Source organism: Molossus molossus, unplaced genomic scaffold (assembly GCF_014108415.1).
Source record: "Molossus molossus isolate mMolMol1 unplaced genomic scaffold, mMolMol1.p scaffold_m16_p_16, whole genome shotgun sequence".
Lineage (NCBI taxonomy): Eukaryota > Metazoa > Chordata > Mammalia > Chiroptera > Molossidae > Molossus > Molossus molossus.
The window spans coordinates 27,933,190-27,947,884 of NW_023425351.1; the positions used below are offsets into that span (position 1 = coordinate 27,933,190).

The 14,695-nt window shown below is 43.7% G+C and overlaps 1 protein-coding gene across 2 annotated transcripts in view; it reads right to left on the reverse strand.

Moving 5' to 3' along the window:
* Window positions 1–14,695, reverse strand: part of EYA1 (EYA transcriptional coactivator and phosphatase 1) — a 301,589-nt gene that overhangs the window by 114,370 nt on the left and 172,524 nt on the right. The window contains exons 5-7 of one of the 2 annotated variants that reach the window (XM_036264087.1): window positions 7,284–7,353; window positions 6,827–6,969; window positions 2,340–2,462 (exon numbers count right to left, since the gene is read on the reverse strand). In XM_036264087.1, the coding sequence (XP_036119980.1) occupies window positions 2,340–2,462; window positions 6,827–6,969; window positions 7,284–7,353 (336 nt within the window). Of the gene's footprint in view, window positions 1–2,339; window positions 2,478–6,826; window positions 6,973–7,283; window positions 7,354–14,695 lie in introns of both variants that reach the window. The other variant, XM_036264086.1, reaches the window with a different exon arrangement.

The following is a 14,695-nucleotide window of genomic DNA, read 5'->3' on the forward strand; positions in this document are numbered from 1 at the left end:
ACGCTTGATTTCAATTCAGATGCCTCTTTACATAAAAGAATAAAACTTGCTTATGGCAAACTGGGCAAATACTCTGTGAAACTGGGCAATAAGTCAAAGGCTGAAGCAGTTTCTCCCAACTCATTTTTCTGCCCTTAGTACATGTATATATGGGCACAAGCACACGTACACACACGCAAGTGCACACACATACACTGACACACACACACTGACACACTCATACACACACTGATACGCCTTGACACACTGAAACACACTGACACACACAGACACACACCCACACACAACCTTCTGCTTCATTCTCGCTGTCAGTGCCCTCTGATTGGCCAGCAGCATTGGAAAGACTATCTACACCATCAGCACAGTTGACCCTGGGGTCTCCAGGCACCCTGTCTGTCCACACTCACCCGTTCCGCTGCTCACTTATTTGCATAAGGTTTGTCAATGGTGTGTGAAGAAAGACCTCCACACACCATTCAAAAACTTCTTCCAGAAACACAAAGCCTGACCCTGGGAGCAGGAAGATGTCAAAAACTAATAAAGATTTCCCTTCCTTGGGGTGGACTCTATAGTTGTCTATGAACAAAAACATTTTGTCTTTCTCAGTTAAGCTTAAATTTCTAACCTGTTAGTAAATGTACAAAAGAGATAACGCAGAAACAGAATCTTCCAGCGCTCTTGCAGCGGAGGTGAAAGCCACTTTCCAGGCCCTGAGGTTTTACTCCAGGAGGTGTGTCCTCCTAGAACTGTTCGTGCTGCAGAGTATTAGCACATGGTGAGATTGATATAAGCAAAACATCACTGGCATTCATTTAAAATAACAGATTTTGGAGAATTTCGTAAAGTTAATCTTCGAGATCATAGAAATTTTTATATTTAAAAGAAGGTGTGTTGAAAAGACACTCAAACCTCAATAGACTCCCACCACAAGGCACACCAAATCTTTTGATAATGGTGGGGCATTTTTCACCATGCATTTAATATTTAACAAATACATATTAAACAGAATGTAATTATGCATCTAAATTTGGCCATAAGGAATCTAGCATATAATATATAATTATTCATCGTCATTTCGGCCAGTTAAGTTTCAAGTTAATAGCATATTATCTGGCTTGCTATGTGGAAATCATATTATATCCAGTAATCTAAAGTTGAGTGACGTGCCTTTATAGAAATACCCATATGAAATATTCACTCAGTCACAGAAAATGAGTTCTAAAATACCTCTTGAAAAGCCATTCAACAAAGGGATACACAAAAAACACAAACAAGTTCTAATGCAATATCCAATAAGCTCAGACGCAATGAAACCTGTGTGTAGACAAGCAATCCTCCACTTGACGCTATAAACGTCCTCATTTCTTTTTGTAAATAAGGAGGTGTTTTTCCCCTCCAAGTTAACTTTCTTTCCTCCTCCTCCACTCCTATCCTCTCTATTCTAACTCTATGCTTGCGCTCTGATAGTGTTCTCCTCCTAGAACAGTTCCTGCTGCATATGCTAATGATCTGAGGACAGAAAGATAAAAGTGACTCTCAAATGTAAGATTTCTCAGACTCTCTGGGGTATAGGACCAGTTTGCCCCCCAATCCTTCCTGAACTGACAATTTAGCAAAAATACAATACTCATATATTACTAACGGAATGAAATGAAAAATGAAAAGACAGAGAGTACAAGCCCCATTTCATAAAATTAATATTGGATTGAACCAACATAAGATTTACTATTGACATAACAGAAAGGTGTCTAAATGCTTAACTTGAAATTTTCTGTGCTTAGTCCATGTTGGATTGGCAACCTAGCGGCCGCAGGCGGGCACTTACACTACGTTTGGTCTCCAGTTTCAAAATCAGAACCTGGGGACAGCTCCTTGGAAGCACCACTTTGAAGATCCACTGAGTGGCTGTCAATTCCTCCCGATCTTGGATAGATCATTTAGTCAACGCACGTCACATACTCTATTTCTAGAGCTATGATCATCAAAATGAAGAAAACTTAACTATTAGAAAGGTTGGTTGGCTGAACCAAGAGCCAGAGTTTTTAGCATATATCACAAGAAGCCGGGGCAGAAAACGTTGAGTTCACAAAGACTTTTAGAGCGTTTTAAACAGAATCTGAGAGATCATCCACTCTAACCCCTTGATGTTATAAGTGTGCACATTTAGGTCCAGAGAGTAGGTAAGTGAAGAGCAAAAGTAAAATCAGGTGTCTTGCCTCTAAGCCCAGTGCACTTTCCACCATCATGTACTGCTTCCATAGAACATCAGGCTCTACTGTAGAAGGTACCTACTGACCTCCAGGGATAATGGCAAGAGCAACGCGGGTGGGCATACAGACCTTGCATCTGGTAGCTGTACGGTGCCTGTCCAGGCTGAGGGGTACCAAAGCTCGTGCCGTAGCTGAGAAATCCTGTCTGTCCAGGTGACTGAGACTGCGACAATCCACCTTCAGTCTTGATGCCTGCCCACAATGCACCTAAATCAGTTAGTGATAGCTTATCTATCTGCTCCTTTTCAAAAGCTGGTAAATATACAAAAACATTCCCACAACTGTTTGTCACAAATGCTTCCCACTATTATCTCAACAGTCAAGTGTATATATGCTTAGAGCAAAATACCCTAAACTGTAACTTTAAAAAAATAAAATAAAATAAAACCGATTATTACAGATTTGAATGCCTACTCACATTGTTCTTTCTTAGTGTTCTTCTGAATTCCATATAAAACTGAACTCCAGTGATACCACTTTTGTGCCTGGTTTTGTTGTTTTACAAGAGTTTAAGATCATCTCCTCTGTAGTCAAGAAATGGTCATAACTAAACTTTAAATTATTCTAAAAGTTGCTATGTTGATTAATATCAGAATTATAATCCTTTTTTTTCCTAAAAATGCCTCACTGCATATTTTTTTTCCTTAGTCTTTCTACCACAAGGATTGTTTCAGTCCACACTTATTTTGAAGTCTGAGGAAGTAATTTTGGGCACAGAAGTAAGCCACCCAAGGGAAGGCCTTTTCCAATGTTCAGATCCAGCAGGAAGTTCGTACACAGAAGGCAGGGTATTAAGAATTGAATCCTGCAGAACAACAGAGACTTAGAAGCAAGTGAAGTTGCCCAGCAGTTCCCGTTTTGTCCCTTGCATTTTCAAGTATTTATTCAAATATAATTAAAAAAATTTTTTTTTATCCTCCCCCGAGGACATTTTTCCACTTTGTTGTTGTTGTTGTTGTTCAGATAGAGCGGGAGGGAGGGAGAGAGAGAGAAACATCAACGTGAAAGGGACACATCGAGTGGTTGCCACCCGCACGACCAACCAGGGCCGGGGACAAACTGCAACCGTGGTACATGCCCTTAGAGGGAACTGAACCCGGGTCTCTCCAGACCGCAGGCCAACGCTCTAACCACTGAGCCAAACTGGCCAGGGCTCAAATATAATTTTTAAGGTTGACATTTTTAAATTCAGTTGTATACTTTAAAAAATTTTTTAAAGTAAATATTTTTTTAGTTTTTAATTACAGTTGATGTAAAATATTATATTAGTTTTAGGTGTATACACCAATGATTAGACATTTACATAATGTATGAGGTGATCACTCTGAATCTAGTACCCACCTGGCACCGTACATCCTTATTACAATTCAAATAGAATTGTTTCAAGTGTAGCCTAAAGTAAACATTCTTTTTATCCTATTGTAATATAAATAATGTACTTGTGGCCTCCAAGGACTTCCTAAAGCATCGGGCTGCTATCCTAATTTCAGGACTTGGGTCTGGCAGGATTGCTGTGCGGCTCAGCCCTGGGTCATAATGAAAGACAGTCATGTGCGTTCACAACTGTCCTTAATTCCCCAAGAGGGAGAGGAGGAAAATTTCTGGCAAGGGAATTCATATTTTTAAATTATTGTACTTTGCACTTAAGATAAATGATATCTTTGGGATCTGGAATACAGAGCAGTCTCACTGTTTATTTCCATTTTAGGGGAGTTTCATCCTTAGCATGGAGTTAGGTAACTTTCCTAAGGCAGTAGAAGGATCTGACTTGGCTGAGCGAGCCTCCTCTCGTTCCTGCAGGGTCACTAAGTAACCTCATACTGGTCTTGACATTTAAGTCTGAACTTTAACATTTAAAAAAATGTTCTTTTCACTGTATATCCCAAACCAATGAATAACCCATATGTGTAAATGGTCCCTGGAAAAACGACTGTCCTGGGCAGGTGGTTTGATGGCTCTAGAACCTCCCTCCTTCCATGTTGTCACAATAGGGATTGTCCCCCTTCTCTCTCCACTAAGGCTGTAATGATCTGCTTCCCTCTTTACCTGTGCCACTTCTGTTAGCCTGGAGGGATGGGAACAGGAAGGAGAAGCAGAAAGAGGCAGAAAACGCCCATGGCCACGCCTATCTCCATAGCTCCTCCCCACAAACTAGCAAATCCATCTCATCCACTCCAAGCAGATCTGGTGAAGAACAGTATGAGCTCTTCTTCCCACTCACCTACTGTTCTTACTATGAAAACATTTGCCCATCTTCTCTTACAAGGTCTAAGTGAAAAGGCAAGGGGCACAAATCCTTGGAGAAAATCTTCTAACACCATCAGGACCTTGACGATCAGCAGTTAAAAATCCTGAACGGTGTGCTTAGGCAATGGGGACCAGGCTGCCATAGTGTTCGATACAGTGACCCAAGGAAAAAACAGAAGGGCTGGTCCGAAGCACTGGGGGCATCTCCTGGTAGTCAAGGTCCAAAAAGAGAAGATGATGATCAGGAAAATGCTACAGATTTATGAGTATGGACTGCCCAGGGGCTCAAAGCCCTTTCCACTGGGCCCTACTCTGACCGCTGCCCCACCCCCATGCCCACCTGTCCTATTAAATTTCCTGTCCTTACTCTACTAGTTCTGATTCTAATCTCAGGAACTCTGCTCATCGCACCCACCAGGAACAACTCTTGCAGACAGCAGGGACATTTGCTAATGGTTTAAAACTGGAGGAGTCCCTACCCCACAGCCCAGAGGTTGGCAGCGGGCCCCGCCGTGACTGGAGGAACAGAGCGCGGCTGTGAGGCAGCCAAGGACCGGCGCCTTCCCACGGCCGCCCTGGCAGGTCCGCGGTGCTGGAGCATCGTCTGCACCGGGAAGCGCGCTGAAACTTCACGTCATCAGTTTACAGTAAAATTGGAGAATATAAATTGGGGAATCCTTAACTCACAGTACAGAATTAAAGCTACACAACTGAAATCAGAGATCCTTTTTCCCCTTCAGCAAAAAAAATGGTTTAAAAGTAAGTTATGCCCTGGCCAGTTTGGCTCAGCAGTTAGAGCGTTGGCCTGCAGTACAGACAGACCCGGGTTCGGTTCCCACTAGGGGCATGTATCTCGGTAGCAGTTTGTCCCCGGCCCTGGTTGGGTCGTGTGGGTGGCAACCACTCGATGTGTCCCTTTCACATCGATGTTTCTCTCTCTCTCTCTCTCCCCCCCTCCCACTCTGAACAAAAAATTGAAAAATGTTCTCGGGTGAGGATTAAAAAAAAAAAGTAAGTTATCCCCACCCCCATCATCTTTTCTTTAAATAAACCCAATTTTTCTTAAAAAAAAAAAAAAGTAAATTATAAATTTGATCTACAGCTAATATTATTTTGAGAAACCTTGAATCAAAATTATGGAAATGAAAAAATTCCAGGAAGCCCATTTTATGGTTGTTTTTAAAGTCTGGTTTAAAAACATTTAGCTAGATCACATTCAGTTCTGATAGTTTTAAAATAAACTATAAAGGGTGAAGTCATATAGAGATAATTTTGATTTCAATTTCTATGTATTTTATAAGAAATTTATAGATAGTTAATTTGGCTTGGTGTAAAGACAGAAAATAAAATAAATGAAGTAATTTACTTTCTAAATATTAATGAAATGCTTAAACAAAAACATTTCTTCAATATATTGCCAAAAAAAGTACAAAACATTAGCAGCAGAAACATAATTAGAATATTGATCACAAAATATAATTCTGTGCAATAAAGCACAGGAGTACTTATTTTACCAGTTCTTTCCTCTAAAAGTTATGTACTTTTTTTTGGATAAGGTTTTATTTTTTCTTAACAAAATGGCAATAATTCACAGTTTTCTATTCAAATGGGTTGTGCGGGTGGCTGCAATCGAAAAGAAGAAAAGGTATTTTGAATTTCAAACTCAACTTTGAGGTTTTACCTGATTTATTTGTAATTTACAGGTATTGACCCTGTAACAACTGAGTTAAATTACACCAAGATAAAGATAATCTCCAGGTGAGGAGGAACAAACGGGGAGGTGAGCCTGAAATACTTCCTGATTGGTCTCTTTAAAGTGCAGCCCAAGCCGAGATATGTAGCTCACTTTTCCTAACGGTTGATAATGCTGAAATTCGATAAGCCTACCACCCTCAAGCTTAGAGCAAGGGTTTGTTGAATTCCGCTTGTACTTCTCTAATCATAGCCAGGCATCTGATAAATAGGAAATGAATCTTTACCCCAAAAGACTTCATTCACAGTTTTATCGCAAATATGCACCAACATACTTGGGATTCCAGAGCCAAGTGCTCCAATGGCAAATTAAGAGTGGAGATATAAATGGAATAAAATGAGAGCAAGAGGGCATACGAACCATGCCATCTCTGCCACCTCTGACCTCAAGATAAGTAGTCACCAGTTACAATGTTCATTTGAAACAATCAGATTAAGAACGTAGACACAAGAAGTGACAGCATTTTCTAAAGTGGCCCAAGGTGACAGTCTTTCAGTGCCACTCAGGTATCCCACTAGATAATGGCACCCCTAAAGTGAAAAGCCAGCTCACTCACCATAGGAGGAAATCCCGTACGGCTGTCCCGGCTGTGGGTAGGTGGCGTAGGCGGTCGCTTGCTGCATTCCTGTGGTGAACTGTGTTTGCCCATATGCAGCCATAGTTTGTGAGGAAGGGGTAGGGAGAATATGTGGGTATGCTCTGCTATTTGTCAGAAATGACAGAAAATGAAAGCCCATGCATTAGATGGAAACATGCAAGGAAACTGATTCACAAGCATTTCACAAATTCCAGTTAGACTGTCTCTTCAAGTATACTGCTCACATGTAAGATACAAAGTGCTGAAATACTCAGTCTCCACCGAGTGAGGCCCAAAATAAATGCGCGTCAATACTTAAGTCTCTATGAAATGCACTTGAGTTTAAAGTCAGATGTAACGTGGGCACAAGACATGACTGGAAATAAGATAAAAGACTACTCAGAAAAGCTACTTATTGAGAGAAAATACATCTTACTTGGAGGGGTAGATCTGTGGTGGGGAGAACTGGTGACTTGGTCTGGGGCTGAAGCTACTGCTCCCAATTGCTGGAAAAAAAGAAAAAAAAGCACAACGATCAAAGCAAAATACAAGATACATACCAAGCAGGGATATACTCTGAACTGCACAGCTTGACCACACAGCCCTCTCTAACCTGCAGAAATGGCACTTGCATACAGTCAGCTAACAGAAAGTTAAACTATATCAAGAAACCTATATGAACTGATTAAATGGTTCTCATTTTAAATGAACTCTCAGAAAACATGGTCCCCATCTTCTCAGCTACCTGTCAGCATGCCGTGATGGGCTTTCAGTGGCCGGCCTGCAGAGTACGAGTCCTGGCCACCGTGTGGCCCGATGCTGAAAGGGGAGATGTGAAGCCGGATCGCAGGGCTGGGCAGGACCCGGAAGGTCACCTGGCCCATTGTTTCTGCTCAATGGGAACACACACCTGGGACTGGATTACCAAGAAACAGCCTAATCTCCTCTCCAGTGAGCAGAAATAGGACAGGTCCTCATTTGCCTGCATTGATTTAGCAATGTTTTTTAGTAAAAATGCATTCCTATAACGATCTTAAATTTCTCAAGTTGCAAGCTAAGCCTGTTTTCTCTTGGCTGAGGTGGGTGTTCCTTTGCCCTCAGTTATAGGTGCTCAACTGCAGTGTCCAAGTAACAAGCGGTTTTTTAAAGGGGTTAAGTATTCAAGCATAATTTTGTGGGTTTTTTTTTAATCACATACATTTAATTCATTATGTCTCAGAAATGCACTAATCTCTATCAAATGTTCTTTTACATTCATTCTGAACAAAAGCAGCAAAAATCCATATTTTGTGACATCAGGCCTTAGAATAGCTCTCAGTTTCTTTCCCCGTGAATAAGGGCTATTTATCGATGTATGTACCTATATATCTACACACATTTACGTGTGTGTATCTACACATACACACACACACACACACACACATATATGTATATGTATTTTATATGTATATATATACACATATGATTGTGCAGGGAGGGTGTTACATATATATGTATTTTCCCCCCTCAAACTCTCCCTATCCTCTACCTGGCTAAGATATATATTCTTTGGGGACAATTATCACAATACATAGTATGTTTATTTTCTTCTTCACTAATCTCTCTTCAGAAGGTCTAAGATTTATTAACGGTAGTCTTCATCAAACCCTTCAAAAGGTTCCATGCTCTCAAAGTTTTATGTATTTTTCATGATGTCAGAACAGTACGCTTATGCTTCTCAAATTTAATTTTCTAGCTGGTATTTGGGAGAACAGTGGTGGAATTGAACTAAAAATCTCAAAATCTATGAATCCCCTTTTTCTTGTAAAGCCAGCAGGCCTGAGCCCGTGACCACAGAATAGGTCCGGGCTGGCACCCCGCTGTCCAGCTGCCAGGCTTCAAGCAGCTGGCCTCGGAGTGGCAGAGGCGGGGTCCACGCTGAGGAAGCGCAGGCCAGCTCACCGGTGTGCCTCTGTCCTCGGGCACACGCTGGGTCTCCACTCTGTTCCAGGCACTGACTAGGTGCTGCAGGTGCAAAGACAAGTTCAGCCTGTCACATGTTGGGAGGGGACACACAAAGCCTTGGGAGGATTAAATACTGCAGTTTACAGAAGGGAGGGATTAGTGAGAGAATACTTGGACCACAAGGGCTACCACTTGCCAAGGTCACCAGTGACAACATTTTTACTCCCCTTTTCTAAGCCTGAACAGAGGCCAAGAGCCAAGCAGGTTTATCCCCCACAGTCGCTGGAGGAGTAACACCCTCCCTGCACAATCACAGTAAAGATAAGTTTTAAAACATGAAACTACAAAAATAACAAAAGAACAAATGCCACCTGATGACAGAAACCACAGAAATCCCTTTTAGTCTTTTCTAGCTCTATCCCTATGTTTTTCAAATTGTGGGTCAGGACCCATAAAAAGATCATAAACTCAACTTAATAGGTTACACCCAGAAATTCTTTTCAAATAGAAAGGGCTGCTACACAGGGTATGGGAAGTTCTCTGAAGCTCTGAATTAGTCAACTCTTATATGTATATGCTCATGAAAAAAGATTTGAGAGGCTGCGGAGTGTGGTAATTAAACACATATTCCAGAATCAGAATTAATTTCAGCTCAGATTCAAGTTCCAGCTCTAGGTGGTCTTAGTAAAGTGACTTGATCCCTCTCAGCCTTGAAATGTTCTCACGTAAGACGACGCCAATACTACTACCCGTAGGAGTGTTGTGAGGTCTCAGGGAAAAAAAATCAAAAGAAAGTGCATATACAGTGTTTGTGTAATAAATATTTATTATCTTAGATATCCAGACAACCACTATTTTTGTCCCAAATTTGCCCTTCCTTCCGTATTTTTAATTCTACTCGATGGACAGCACCAACATTGGATCAGCAAAATGCTTAAAAGCCGGATTCTTCGCCCCCATTTGTATATGGGGTAGAAATGAAGTAACACATCCAAGTGACCAAACGAGAAAGCTGGTATTTCCACTCGCCTGACTCTTTCACCCAAACACGCTCTCGACAGCCTACATAGAAACTAGAAACCTCAAAATCATCTCATTTCCCCTTCCCTCTCTCTTTGAGTCTCAAGTCTCCGATCTGAAACCCAAAAATTGCCCACTGAGCTTCCTGCGTCCTCCGTCCCCTCTGTCCCTCCCGGTTCAGGTCCTCAGTCCCCCCAGCTCTGTCCGCGGTCCGCCCAGCGCCCTTGGACTCCCACACTGCCACCGCCGTGACCTTCCTTAAATGGAAACTTCACGATCGTTCTCCACTGGCAGTCTCTCCAGGAGCCCACATCGTCCCCAGGACGAGTCCTCAGTCCTTGGCAGAGCACGCGAGCGCTGCCAGCGTCCACCCCGCTGGGTTTGGTGTTCCGCCGCGGCCCTGGACCGGAGGCGCTCCAGACGTGCCCCGCGTGCTCTCGTCGCCTGGTAACATAACACTCTTCTTTCCTCGGCCTGACCACACTTACTCCTCGATTGGGACTGAAACATCGTTGTCTCTTCAGGAGAGTGGCTTCCTTCTCCGTGCTTTCTGAAGATGTTGTGAACATCGGCGACGCAGCACCCCCCACACTGCAGCACCCCCAGCACACGTAGCCTATAGATGTGAGATTCCTCTGCTGACCAAGGACCGCTGGCTCTCGGGCTCAGCACCTGACAGGGCCTGGCATGTGGCAAGTGATCAGTAAACCACGTTTGTTCAATGAGCATAGGAGACTTAGGTCCTAAGCAAAGTAGATTGTTGAAAACCGTAATGACTTGAAGAATGGTTCCATTACCTTGAGTTATTTAGACACACACATAAGAAACTTGACTCAGCTCTTGGCCAACACAAATTGGACTAAATAGTGTTCTTGTGAAATCCGTGCGAATAAGAACCTGCAATGCTGTCCAAGTGTCTTGTTGCTACTTACCGAACTACATGGACCTAAAATTATGAGTATTTAGTGCTGTATCTTTGGGCTTCCTCTAAATCCAATCCCCTGCCATCTCTGTGTGGCCTGACGTCAGGACTCTTCCATCGTGTACCTCAAGTATTTTATCCCCTTAAGTGCTTAAAACACCTTTAACATTTAAAACAGTAATCTAGGGATTCAGGTGCATTTTAATTGTAGGAGACCGGAATGACCTAAAGCAAAAAGAATGTCCCCAGCTCACCCATCAAGGTAAATGAAATGGTTACCTTACCATCGGGAACTCCAAGCTCCACATGCTAGAGCCTTGGGAATTATGGACAACTAAGACCTCTCTCATTTAGCACATTTGTTTTCTATCACTGTTTCCTTCTTTTTCCTGCTTCTAGCATGTAAGTTGAGGAAGCTCTCCAAATCTTGTAGGAAGGGAGAGGAGAACCCAAGATAAATAATATTCGCAAGCTTGGGAATCCACTGAAAAGGTCAACAGAAAACTCAAAATTAGCAAACTCTCAGCTCACAGGTCCCATCTCATGATTCAGACAGTCAGGTCCAAAGCCTAATCCTAATCTCATATTTTTTTTTATTATAAGTCAAGTCAGCTGTCTCTTCAAATATATTTTAAATCTGTCGACTTCTCTCTTCCTGTTGTCTACCACTGTCCCAATCACCAACACGGCAGCCACCAGAGAACGGCAGTCAGGACACTGCCCCTCCGTCCCCTCCCTCCTCCTCTCCCTTCCCCTAACAGAATTCTGGCACATTTAACCCTGACTTGGTGGCTCTTATGAGAAAGATGTGGGCTAACACAGTCCTCTTTGTCTGAACCAGGGAAAGGCTGACATCCCTGCTTCTATCACCCTCTGTCCATTCTTATCCCACAGAGCATTTTCCATACAACAAACAGTGGTCTCTTAAAAACATAAATTAGATCATGAGACACCCCCCCCCCCCAATCTCCGTTACCCTCCTATTAACTGAGATTAACGCAAACTTATTCCATCACTGCACTAAGATCTCTGCTCAGATGGCCTCTCCCCAGAGGGGCCTTCCATCTAAGAGACCTCCACCTGCTCTTCACTATATTCTGTGATCTGCTTCTGTTTCCTTCCTTCACAGCACTTTTCACTGTTTTCTTATACTACCACTTACCTATTCGCTCTCTGCCTCTCCCCAAAGAATGGAAGACCCCGGAGGGCAGGGGCCTTGTCTACTTTCTCACTGCTACATTCCACTGCCTGGAACTCCGCCTGCATATAGTAGGTGCACAACACATAACTGTTGAACGGGGAATCGCACCCAAAATTTTATATCTTTTAATGAACACTTTTCTAAAATGAAAAAGAAACCATATTTGCCACACATGGTGTCTTTTCCCCCTCTAGAAGCATTTCTGTTTCTATTTCCAGGTTCCAAATACCACCAGACATCAACTTTGTATGAGTAACATCGTCTACTGGCATTTTCTTTAACAAATTAATAACACATTTAGGCTTTATGGAAATGGCAGAAGCAGCAGGCAAAGAAATTTGCAACCCCTAAAAAACATTATTTTCAGCCTCAATTGTTCTTAACATTTAAGTCATTCAAATGTTGCTTTTCATTGGCAAATAGTAAATGAGTAGAACATCACTATACGTTAAAAACCTAATAAACGACCTTGCAATTTTTAATTCGGCCACATGCTCTGGAAAACCAAACCCTTTCCTCCAGTCTCCCATACCAGGATAGCTGGTGTTTCTCTGGAAGAGTGAGCCTCCTGCCTCTTTAACGCGTTAAGATGCTAGGGTTCCCTGAAGGTCAGAGGTGGTGATAGCAACTACCAATGTCAGAATGGCTCTTCTTTTTCCATCCTAGCATCTTTATCCTGACACCCAGAATAGTCAGGATGTAAAATGTGCAGCCATCATGGAGAAGGAAATAGGAATGGTGACCATAGAGGCCAAGGTCATCTTGGAGTCAAATGCTTGGAGACTGCTTTCAATAGGCTTGTCTTTCTCTTCTAAATCCTAAGTCCTGCTCACAGCTGCTCCAGTATGCCATGGTTTTCGCCTCTTGACTTAAAGAAAGAAGGGAGGGAGGGAGGGAGTAAGAAAAGAGAAGAAAAGGAGAGAGAGGAAAAAGGAAAGGTAAAGGATACGGAGAATGTCCAGCCCCATACACAGAACCAGTCTGTGGAAAACACGGTCCTCTGCAGCTTTTCACCCAGCTCTCCCTCCACCTTCAGCTGAGCCCTTCTCTAAAGCCTGTACTTCGCCTGCACAGCTTTCCAAGTAGACGCTCTTAGATTCCAGATGCCACAGAGACCTGAAAACATCTTCCCATTGCTGCCGCCTCCAAACCATCGCTTCTCTGCTTTCCCATAAAACCCTCCCTTCTCTGAGGTTCCCGACCGAATGCTTCCCTGACGACCGGCCCAGCTCCTAAACACGGCCTTGCATTTATTAAAAAAAATGTTATTTTGACTGTCCCCTGACAAGTCCCAACATGACCTTGGGTCATGCACCCAACCCTTTCTCACTCTGGCTAGCCCTCCTCTCTGGCCTTCTGTGTCAACCATCAAGCCCAGCAGCACATCCGGGGCCTTTGCTTTCATTCCACAACAGCAGTGACCGGATCACTGGTTTACTTCAGAAACATGTACTGACCCTGCGCACGTGCTTGACTCCATGCTGCCCGTGGGACTGTAAGCGTGAGCCAGACACAAAGACACCGGCTCTCACAGGGCTACAGTTCAGCAGGAGGAAGAACAATGAACTAATTTCAAAAGTAGTGACCAAGGCAGAGGAAGGGAAGCACCGAGGACGATCTGCAGACGCAGGGAGGGGAGGCATCACCGAGTTTTTGAGGATTAAGAAAGGAACATCCTTTCTTTCCAGAATTGTCATTCCTTTGTTCCCACCTCGCCTGTGTTCCAGTCTTATCAAGAGATGCAGGTCCCCTGATGTCCTTCTCTCGTGGCAATTTGTTATCTCTACCTTTGCGTGCTTTCACTGCGCCTGAATTCGTGAATAATTATTTTAAACCATTCTTTTACTGATAATTTTACTTCTCTCTCTATTCTTCTAGGCCCTACCTGAAAAACCCTCAACCCTGGATCAAGACAAATGTCCCTTGTGCTTCCCCCATCTTCACAGCACTGGTTTCTGTCGTCTCCATCTCTTCAAGCTCACGCGCCTATTACCACTGTCATTTTGAGTCAGAGGAAAGGGTAGAGCCTTCACTCACTCCTCGCTTCATTGATGCACTCATTATTTCACCTAACAAATACCTGAGGGCCAGGTACCAGTTCAGGCTTAGGGTTGCAAATCGATGAAACTGCCCTCACAAGCCTACATTTTGGTGGGAGTGAGAGACCAACATAAAGCTAATACACAGGTAAGTGATATAGTTGGCAAAGCGTCTAAATGTTACGGGGTGCGGTGGGGGAGACCCAGCCCGTTAGGGAGACTGGGAGTCTGCAGTGGGAGTTTTCCGACACAGACTACAAGGCCTCACTGAGGTGAGATCTGAGCAGACCCAAGGGTGGCGAGGGGGCCAGTCCACGCAGAGGGGCCGCCGCGGCAAAGGCCATGAGCGGAAGCATGTCTGTCACCTCCCCGCACCCACTGGCATGTGGGAGGAACAGCACGGGCCGGGGTGGCAGGCGGGCCGATCTGATGGGGCCTGCGGCTACTGTAAGAACGCGACTTGGCTAAGAGACGGAAGGGAGCCACTGGAGGGCTGGACAGAGAAAGCAAGCGGGCGACCCCTCAGGTGCTGCTTCCTCCACGACAAACTCATCCGCATCACTCCCCACACCGTCTTCCCCGAAGTTGCCATGGAACATTCCTCTTCTGGGCTGACTCACTCCTGCTTGGGATGTTAGCCACTGTGGTTCCATCGGGGACTTCCCTCCACCAGTTATCTCCCCGTTTTCCCTGTATCTTGAGCCTCTACCTCTGGAGATTTT